Source organism: Phyllobates terribilis, unplaced genomic scaffold (genome assembly GCF_046119375.1).
Source record: "Phyllobates terribilis strain yellow unplaced genomic scaffold, ASM4611937v1 Scaffold_1__5_contigs__length_1240528914, whole genome shotgun sequence".
NCBI lineage: Eukaryota > Metazoa > Chordata > Amphibia > Anura > Dendrobatidae > Phyllobates > Phyllobates terribilis.
Genome location: NW_027362761.1, coordinates 61,123,068 through 61,134,022, shown reverse-complemented (window position 1 = coordinate 61,134,022; position 10,955 = coordinate 61,123,068). Strand labels below are relative to the sequence as shown.

The 10,955-nt window shown below is 40.2% G+C and overlaps 1 protein-coding gene across 1 annotated transcript in view; it reads right to left on the bottom strand.

Moving 5' to 3' along the window:
- Nucleotides 1–4,926: 4,926 nt before the first annotated feature.
- The window catches only part of MELK (maternal embryonic leucine zipper kinase), a 28,105-nt gene continuing 22,076 nt past the window's right edge, over nucleotides 4,927–10,955 (bottom strand). The window contains exons 13-18 of the mRNA XM_073651827.1: nucleotides 10,795–10,932; nucleotides 10,449–10,668; nucleotides 8,666–8,753; nucleotides 7,421–7,589; nucleotides 7,196–7,299; nucleotides 4,927–5,271 (exon numbers count right to left, since the gene is read on the bottom strand). Of these exons, the coding sequence (XP_073507928.1) occupies nucleotides 5,085–5,271; nucleotides 7,196–7,299; nucleotides 7,421–7,589; nucleotides 8,666–8,753; nucleotides 10,449–10,668; nucleotides 10,795–10,932 (906 nt within the window). The 3' untranslated portion in view covers nucleotides 4,927–5,084. The remainder of the gene's footprint in view (nucleotides 5,272–7,195; nucleotides 7,300–7,420; nucleotides 7,590–8,665; nucleotides 8,754–10,448; nucleotides 10,669–10,794; nucleotides 10,933–10,955) is intronic.

The following is a 10,955-nucleotide window of genomic DNA, read 5'->3' as shown; positions in this document are numbered from 1 at the left end:
AAAACAGGACATTAAACGTAGCTTTTTGAGAGCTAAAGCCATCAATAGACAATGCCTACTGTCTGGCCCTAAAAAGAAACTGAACACTGATATATCACCAAGATTCATCACAACATTTAATACCAATTGGATCAACATTAGAAAGATTTTTTCCAAACACTGGCCCATCCTGCTTACGGACCGCGATTTACGTGGTCAACTCACTAAACAACCACTGATTACATGGCGTAGAGCCAAGACCCTTGGAGATATGGTCTCCAGAAGCCATTATGTTCCTCCTAAAAACCAACTCCTTTTCATTAGTAAGGGCCCACCATGGGGCTGCTTCTCCTGTGGTAGATGTTCTATTTGTAAATACATCGCGAAAACTGGAGAATTTTCTGACTCCGGTAAAAATAAAAATTTCAAAATTGTGCACCATATTACATGCGAAACGGAAGCTGTCATCTATCACATCAGATGTCCCTGTGATCTTGTCTACATAGGCATGACCACGAGACCTCTTAAAATTCGTATCCAAGAACACATTAGGGACATAAAAAACGCCGCTACTTGCTTAGATCCCCAACAACTTAAAACCATTCCTAGGCATTTTTTTGAGACCCACGGCTGCAGCCCTAAGGGCCTTTCGGTCCGGGGCATCGATAGAGTGTACATGGGTATAAGGGGAGGTAATGGCAAACAAAAATTGCTCCAAAAGGAGACACGCTGGATTATTATGTTGGATACGGTTAAGACCTCTGGTTTAAATGAGTCTGTGAGCTTCAAGTCTTTTTTGTAAAAAATTCCTCCATTGCGCTATTTTAATGATGGGTTCCTATATATGTTTCTTTTAACTTTTATATGCGTTTCTGTATTTACTTATTATTAATTATATGCTCTTTGATATTCCTAGTACCCTGTTACCTACTGGCTGCCACCTTACTGTCATGATTTATCCCAATATAAAGCTCTGATGCTCTGTCAAGCAATAGCAAAGATGTCATGTATCCCCTGTATTTCATCAATTCAATCTCCAATCAAGACCTTTATCCGTGCACTTATTTATGGATTTATTTGCGGTATATATTTTTTTCACTATTTTTATGTATGTAACATTTGCCTATATACTTTTTGTATTATGATTGATTACGGATTTTTTTTTTTCCCTCTGGTTTATCATCACCAGTATGTTATACCTATAAAGCACTGTAGTGATTTAGGGGATTCACCCTGACTATATTTCAGAGGACTACTATTATATATCTAAACTTGTGGGACAATGGAGCAATGACCATTATCATTTTACAATTAGGTTGGAGCAGGCTATAATTTTGACTCACCCTGACCTGTCCTCGTTGGCGATGTGGGACTGGCCACCCCCCGTCTGCAGCGATGCCATCCAGGAGCATTCCTCTGTTTATACTTTGTTCTTTCTTCCTGCCTTCGCGTGGATGTGCTCTCTCTCGCGTGCTGCGGCCTGTGCGTCGTTGCCCGGGCGATGGGGGGGGGGGGGGTGACGTAGTTCCTCCCCTCATCGTGCGGGCTGCATGCCGGGCCGTGTCGTCGCTGGGGGCGCGGCATCATGGGAGATAGCGCACCAATTGGCGGCCAAGTACACTTCATTTACTTAAATAGGACCCACCTTTTACTTTAACCACGCCTCCTGACGAAGCTGAGGCGAAACGTGCGTCGAGGCGTCTGGGCAGACTGTCATTACGAGCACCCCTGCTCTCCATAAGATGACTCAAGGTATTTACACCTAACTCTTTGATCAACATACTGTATGACCAATTGAGATATTAGGCTGACCATTATCATGAGTCCCTGGTTATCTATTTTGATCTGAGAGATCGACACTACTGTCTGTCAGCAGGTCACAGTGCTCCTATCAGCTATTCAACTTAGTTATCTGTCATTGTTTCATGTGCACTACTTTTAGCACAAATATTACCCTATTTTTTATATTCTATATACACAGTTTTGCTATTGTATATTTATTATAAAAATATCTTTGTCTATTATGTGATTGATCTATTTCTGGCTGGTATTTTACCTTGATTACTATGTTGAATACTATCATATTATAATCTGTGTAGGAGCTTCATTGACCTGGGGTTATGCTCACAATTCTGCCTTGTTATTTTGGGATTATATACCCTGTAATCCTTACTGTTTTAGCTGTCTTCTTCCCGTAACCTTTCAGGTGATGAGTCTTACATATTATAGTTTTATTCACAAAAATACATAACTATTTCATATATCTCTCTAATGTGTCTTGGGTATCTACTTATTTTTTTCTTATTAGTCTACTATTTATTGGATCTATTTTATGATACCTATTAGACTTTAGTTAGGTTTTTGTCTTAATATTTGGAGGAGATTGTATTTCACTTTGGTGATAGACTTGTGTTTAGGTTTTACAGAAAGTGACACATGGCTGGAATTAGGGTCTGCATCTCTGCACAATGTTGTGTGGCCTCTTATCTTTTTCGATTCTCTCTCCTCTCCATAGAGTATACTGGACAGTCCGTGTCCTCTGAGCAAGACTGACTTGTGCTTATTCTTCACAGTGGATGACAAATTCAGGAGGGAGAAGAAAGTGTCTAATAAGTGGGAAATTAGCAGATTCCTCCGATACAATTGCCTGTAGTACTGATTTGTGCTAATATATTACATACATACATACATACATACATACATACACACACACACACACACAGTACAGACCAAAAGTTTGGACACACCTCATTTAAAGAGATTTCTGTATTTTCATGACTATGAAAATTGTTCATTCACACTGAAGGCATCAAAACTATGAATTAACACATGTGGAATTATATACTTAACAAAAAAGTGTGAAACAACTGAAAATATGTCTTATATTCTGGGTTCTTCAAAGTAGCCACCTTTTGCTTTGATGACTGCTTTGCACACTCTTGGCATTCTCTTGATGAGCTTCAAGAGGTAGTCACCGGAAATGGTTTTCACTTCACAGGTGTGCCCTGTCAGGTTTAATAAGTGGGATTTCTTGCCTTATAAATGGGGTTGGGACCATCAGTTGTGTTGTGCAGAAGTCTGGTGGATACACAGCTGATAGTCCTACTGAATAGACTGTTAGAATTTGTATTATGGAAAGAAAAAAGCAGCTAAGTAAAGAAAAACGAGTGGCCATCATTACTTTAAGAAATGAAGGTCAGTCAGTCCGAAAAATTGGGAAAACTTTGAAAGTGTCCCCAAGTGCAGTTGCAAAAACCATCAAGCGCTACAAAGAAATTGGCTCACATGAGGACTGCCCCAGGAAAGGAAGACCAAGAGTCACCTCTGCTTCTGAGGATAAGTTTATCCGAGTCACCAGCCTCAGAAATCGCAGGTTAACAGCAGCTCAGATTAGAGACCAGGTCAATGCCACACAGAGTTCCAGCAGCAGACATCTCTACAACAACTGTTAAGAGGAGACTTTGTGCAGCAGGCCTTCATGGTAAAATAGCTGCTAGGAAACCACTGCTAAGGACAGGCAACAAGCAGAAGAGACTTGTTTGGGCTAAAGAACACAAGGAATGGACATTAGACCAGTGGAAATCTGTTCTTTGGTCTGATGAGTCCAAATTTGAGATCTTTGGTTCCAACCACCATGTCTTTGTGTGACGCTGAAAAGGTGAACAGATGGACTCTACATGCCTGGTTCCCACCGTGAAGCATGGAGGAGGAGGTGTGATGGTGTGGGGGTGCTTTGCTGGTGACACTGTTGGGGAGTTGTTCAAAATTGAAGGCATACTGAACCAGCATGGCTACCACAGCATCTTGCAGCGGCATACTATTCCATCCGGTTTGCGTATAGTTGGACCATCATTTATTTTTCAACAGGACAATGACCCCAAACACACCTCCAGGCTGTGTAAGGGCTATTTGACCAAGGAGGAGAGTGATGGGGTGCTACGCCAGATTACCTGGCCTCCACAGTCACCAGACCTGAACCCAATCGAGATGGTTTGGGGTGAGCTGGACCGCAGAGTGAAGGCAAAAGGGCCAACAAGTGCTAAGCATCTCTGGGAACTCCTTCAAGATTGTTGGAATACCATTTCCGGTGACTACCTCTTGAAGCTCATCAAGAGAATGCCAAGAGTGTGCAAAGCAGTCATCAAAGCAAAAGGTGGCTACTTTGAAGAACCCAGAATATAAGACATATTTTCAGTTGTTTCACACTTTTTTGTTAAGTATATAATTCCACATGTGTTAATTCATAGTTTTGATGCCTTCAGTGTGAATGTACAATTTTCATAGTCATGAAAATACAGAAAAATCTTTAAATGAGAAGGTGTGTCCAAACTTTTGGTCTGTACTGTATATATCTATATATATCTATATAACACTATATATATCTATCTATCTATCTATCTATCTATCTATCTATCTATCTATCTATCTATCTATCTATCTATATATATACACACACATACATCAAAAATGCCTCCTTGGTACTACAAGGATACTAATGTGCAGGCTTTGATGACCTTTCAAAGGAGATTAGCAATAGGCATTCAGAGTTCTGATCATTACCCGTTGGTCCTAGGCCGAAGTAATGAATTTACATTTCATTACAAAGCATTCAGCTTCATCGTTGGGAGCCTGGCATTTTGTTGACTAAAGAACACATTTATTGGAGTCAATCCCATTTTCCTCGACATATGAGCATACAGTTTAACTCTAGTAACCACAGCTGTGGCTTAATTAACGACCTCAATAAATCCTACTTAAGAAACACAGACAGAAAAGAATTATGCAAATTTGCCAACACCCATGTCCTAGGAAACATTCCACATTCGGGGGGGGGGGGGGATTTCTGCTGCTCTATCCATGTAGGACTCGTGAAATGATAACGAAATAATCAAAAATAATGTTAAAATGGTTTTATTTTAAATGTAACGTACAAACATTTAAAGGTCACAATTAAAAAACAAATGACAATTTGACTTTACAGATATTCACATGTTTATGTGCTAATGGATAGCTAAATCTCCAATGTTACTTTACAGACTATGATACAGAACAGGAATATTTATAGTGAAAGTCTATGTACACCGTGAAACAATTCTCTGTAGTAGCTAGACCACCGTAACCTTGCAGCTTGAAAGTATGTCTTCCACTAGTCTCTTGTATACCCAGGCATCACCTTTAAGCCGCTGTCTTCTGATCCCTACAAGATCTGGCTTGTTTAATTGACACACTTCTAGTTCAAATTGCATGGTCACCTTTCCAAAGTCAGATTGCGTTTTGCATTTCAAAGTATACCTGAAAGTCCAAACGTTTGACAAGTTATTGTACAATAGGTATTTTACACCAGTGTATGTGGAGAAGCAATAAGATAGGCTTAGTGGTGGCACCTTGGTATACATACAATTGCTTGGTCATAGAAGATGGCTTCACCACTCAATGCCAAAAGCAGAGTTAGATACTACTACAATGGCTTTTCTACCATTAGGATTCAGCAACGCAATTTCCATCTTCATAGATGAGCATTATTGGTAAAACAAGCACTTTTGCAATTTAAGGTAATATTTTTTTCATACAGTTGTTGCCTTGGTGACCAACCACCACTGCTGTCTAGCTGTCAACACTGCACTGAGGCTGGCCAACAAATAAAGTTGCACTCTAACGCCAAGTATGCAAACATGAAATATAGGAAATTGGAATTGCATAACTGCTATAGAAAATATGAAAAAACTAAAGATACTTAGCGCATAAAATATTCCAATTCATGTGTGCCCAGCAGCCAACGACAAGGCGATTCTCTTTGCTGGTAACCTAACGTGATTACTCTCATGGCTGCTGGGCATATATGAATTGGCCAATTTATGCACCAAGTATCTTGGTTTTTTCTTTTTCTAGAGAAGTAATGCAATTCCAATATCATGTTTAAATGCTGTAGCATTACAGAGAACAACTGTGTTAGTTATATATGGAGATGCCTACTCTTAGTATGCACCTGTTCACACCTGTGTGTATGTGACTACCAGTATTTGATATCTGATGCTGGCCAAGACTTGAAGATAACACCATGCTCCAGCCATCACTGCCAGCTTCAAAACAGTGCTTACAAGCTCAATAGAAAAGATATTATAAAGCACCGTGCATATTTAGCCACCACTGCTAGACAGCAATAGTGGTCAGTCAAGTAGGCAGTGTTCTTCTTTTAAAATCTAATATTTAAAGAAAAGAAAAAAAAAAAAAAAACTGTATAAAACTGTTTTGACAAGCATATCCAACAATACCCATGTATGAAGATGGGAATAATCCTTTATATAAAAAAGGCATATAATATCTATTCAAACTCGAAGTGTATAACACACTTAATCGGAGTCAACCACAAAAAAAAAACTCATTAAGCCACTTATACATTCATATAGGGGACTTAGAATTGTGTAGATTTTTTTTTTGCTCTACATAAAACATTGGATATGTAAATGAGGGGTCCTTAGTGCACCCTTGTGGCCAAGGGCTCAGTGCACTATCCCCCCCCCCCCCACCTTAATTACAATCCTCTGCATCTCCCCTTATGTTTATGGGCATTGCTCTATTTGGAGCACTGGTTGAATAGTACCCTCAGCCCTGCCCATACTGACACTGAAGGAGCCAAGAGCACAGTGTGTGCAGTTATCCCACTATTCCTGTCTGCAACGGCCGCTCGCTGCACACAGGATCAGATAGTCGCGGGTGTCTGATGTTGACAGAAAATGAAGCTAAGCATACTCTCTGCAGCAGCAAAGTGCGCATGCACTCCTCTCACTAACTGCACCCATTACTATGTGTCCAGCAAGCAGTTACCGCAGACAGTGCATCTCCTGACACTGGGCGCACTTGGCTCCTGCAGAGTCAGTGTTTGCAGGCCTAAGAATTCACTTCAGGCAGTTCTGCAAAGCAATGGCTGACAAGTCAGCATAAGGAGAGGTGTGGAGGATTGTAACTGAGGGGGAGGAAAGGGGCACCGAGGTGTCCCAAAGAGTCCGCAAACATATCCAATACACTCTCAAAAATTAGTGAAATCCATAAGATTATATATAAAACCTAAAAAGGTGTAATATTACAGAAATCTTCTTTCTCCACTTTTGAGTCTATATCTAGCCATACATCATGAGATGGTAGAAAAAAAAACAAAACACGTTTATACGTCTCCTTTGGGATCATACTTCTCGATTTTACAAATTAACCAACTTACCCCTTCTGTACATAGTCGACGTTCTTCTGGGGCAGCACTCTGACTATTTCATTTAGCAGCAGGTCAGGACTCAGCATATTAGTCATGGTTACATTGTAATGAGCCTGTAAACATATAAGGCTACAATAAATATTTAATTTGTTGTATATTTTCTACATTTATTATAACAGAAGTCAGAAGAAAAAACAAAAAAATGCATTCACATCACTAAAACATAAGTTTTACCCTGAGCTTTCGGGGTCCATCTCTTGCATATCCTTTTCGTTTGCTCGGTGTTAACATAGTGATTACTTTATCAAGTCCTCTTTCCAGGCTTCCAAATACCTTTGTGCCTTTTTTCTTCTGGGCACCATCCAGATGTGCTTGATTCAAGTCCAAATCTACTGAGCGACAGCTGAAAAAAGTTCATAACCATGCAATTTAGATATCCTCATCTTATTGCCATGTAGCACCACCTAGTGGACAAACTGGTCTACTGCATGGAACCAAAAAGCTTTCACATAGCTCAATTGAAGAAAGAAAAAAAAAAAAAAAAAAAGTTACAGGTCTTGGAAAATGGAGATGTATTCAGCTTTTATTTACAAATCTTCAGAACCCCTCCACCCCACTAAACAAAAATCTATGCAAGTTTGATATCGCCATAATCGTACTGACCTGGAGAATGATTCAGAGTCATTTTTTACCATACTATGAATGCCGTAAACACAAAACCTTAAAAAAGCATGGCAGAATTCCTTCGGCAGTAATGGACATTCAGAAAACGTAAGTTGCTGCTGCTCCCTGACTTTCTCCGACTGTCAATTACATCCAAAGGCAATGAGAGTGAAGTGGCCACTGATTGGCTGCAGGGCTCGTGAGGCATAATGTCACGCGAGTCCTGGGGACCCAAGGTGGTAACTGCTGGAACAGTGCTGACACCAAAACGAGAGTACAGGCTGTTTTTAATTTTGTACTGGGGAATATAGCAATTGAGAAGGGCTATCTGCGTAGCGGACAATCCCTTTAAGGGTGGAGCAAATTTCGGTAACACTGTCTAGTCAACCACAGTGGGTCATGCTGCATGATAAATCTGACGCATCATTACACTGTCTATAGTACAAGTTTACACACAATCTCTTACTTGCCTCAACTTTGTACCAAAATTTTGGTGCACTGGGTCATACATTAGGCCACGTGCCTTTCCCAAAAAGCAAATTTCCATTTCAGATAGGAACTAAGTGTAAAACAAACGTGGTCCAAGGTATGTACAATAGTTTTTTTGCTGCAATTCTGGCACACTTATAGTAAACCTGCACCATTTAAAAAAAAATAAAAAAAGTCCCAAAGTTAGTGCCATCACCCGAAATCTCCAATCACATCTCTGCACTTCAGGTACAATGGGGAAATTACACCGCACCCACTGAACTACATGCACCAGCAGACCACCAGGTGGACGATTCATATCTTGCACATGCTGCGAGCCACACTTACCGTCTTTCAGGACTTATCGAAGGATTCATTTCGCTGCTGGTATCGTTCACTTTCTTAATAGGGGTTTCTTTTTTGGCTGAATTTTTTTCTGTAACAGAACAGTGATGTTCTATTAAATCACCAGCAGGTAAAGGTTTTAAAGAGGTCATTTCTAACATGGCAGCCAGTTTAGCAGACAAGAAGGATAAAAGACCAATAACCTTGCAAAATCATATTCTATAGCAGGCAACGTATTGCCAGTTTCATCAAAGTGACTAGAGCCTACCGATACCCACCGCTAAAAGGAAGGTGGGCAGAGTGAGAAAGCACGAATGGGCTGGGGTCTCCACATCATTTTATCGTAAAAGAAGAGGATTTTGGAAACTTTATGGATGTGCCTTATTTTCTCATTGCAGATTTGAAGAAGTTTCAAATCTCCAGCACGTCAATTCTTTCAGCATTTTTGTAGTTAGCTTCACCGATTCAAATGAATGGGGGAAAATGGAAAATTATCAAAACTGGGAAAAAAAAAAAAAAAAAAAAAAAAACACAACACACACACACACACACACACACACACACACAGCGTTTTTCCTGCCAAGAAATTAGTTTTCGATGCAGAAACATATGCTGCAAATACCCTTATAGGGAAAATAAAAATAAAAGGTGTTTCAAGTTGATTATTTTTTCTTCTTTTCCCTACCTTTCAGACAGATCTGCACGTGCAGCTTTCCATAGAGATTTTTTTTGTACAAAAAGTTTCTACTACAAATCTGACTTACCCTTAAAATGGAACCTGTCACTATTCGCCTGCAGGCTAATAGCATTCTGAACTTCCCTGGCACCCGCACTTAGAGCCTTGATGCCGGGAGGAAATTAACTTTATTCACCCCAGCAGCGTTGGGTTTCAGTCACTGCTCTGTGCAGTGAGCGGTGGCTGTAACTGAGCCCCTGGCTCTGACTGACAGCCGGCCCTAATGTTGAGATGCTGTCAGTCAGTTCAAGGGGCACGGTTAAAATAGTTGTATGTGATAAATCTGCCTTAAAAAAAAAAAAAAGCTAAAAAAGACTAATTGAAAGAAAAAAATATCTAAAAGTTGCAAATTGATTAATTCATTTGATGAATTTGTCGCAAGTCAAAGTCACTAATTAAGAAGTATTCACATTAAAAAAAAGAGCGGCAGAAGTGCAATGATGAATCGGGCCCTAGGTGTCCGGATCCCTTTTTATCAGTTAACCTTCAGCACTTGGCGTTATGTAGGCTTGTCTGTTGGATTAGAGCAGAGGGGAAGCCTTCCTTACCCACTGAACTATAGGCACATATGACCTGGTTAGTTGGTTTATAGATCTCCCTTACTTGGACCCCTTTTCGTAGATCCTAATCACTATATACCAGAAATACCCCACTAGACCTATTTTGGGGATGCGCTGACCAGTTATTTAGCAATCACATTTTGGCCCTTGTCAAAGTGACGCAGATACTTGAAGAGTTACTGAGGGTTGGGAGCAGGAAGCGAGGTCAAGCACGGTGCCTAATGGACCGCACCCCTTGGCAGATACCAATATTGTATCAACCTGGTTTTGATGTTATGGCGGACCAGTACACCGTGCTGCCATATGCTGTATACGAATTCAGTGTAGCAGAAGTCCATCACTACTAGCATTCGGGTACTTCATTCATGATATAATTCATATTAGTATAATTGGTATATTAGAAATGATACATAAATGTTAGGTTACAAAGCATTTCTGCTCAGTTGCTACTTGCAAAGGGACAAAAAATAAAAATAAAAACCCCCACTACCTTTTCCTGGTGGCAGAATATTGTTGTTGGGCGTGGTAAGGATTCCCTTCTTCTTAATAACCGGAGTCCATGGTGCTGGATGCAAAAAGGGACCTTCATTTTTGGATAGCTTGGTGTCAGAGTTTTCTTTATCTTCCATTTGTTTTACTTGAGCCTTTTGCTCCATTGGTGTTGAAGGCGCAGAACCCACACTATTGAATTCGGCACGAAACTTAGTGCGCTGCACAAATCCATATAGGAACAAGTCAGCATAGGTACAAGAGACTCAATCACCCATTATTCAGCCCAAAAGCCCATTTATTCAAATATGTATATTTTGGGAAGGCATAAACAGCCATTTCCATACCTCTTTCATGGTGATTGGTTCTACACTACTGTATGTGCAGTCTTCATAAAAGAGCTCGTCATCAGAGAACTCCATGGATCCAAATACATATGGAAGTTCACCGCTCTCCGCCTCTTCAAGACTCAACTTATTTCGAGCCTGTTAAAGAGAACATAATAAAA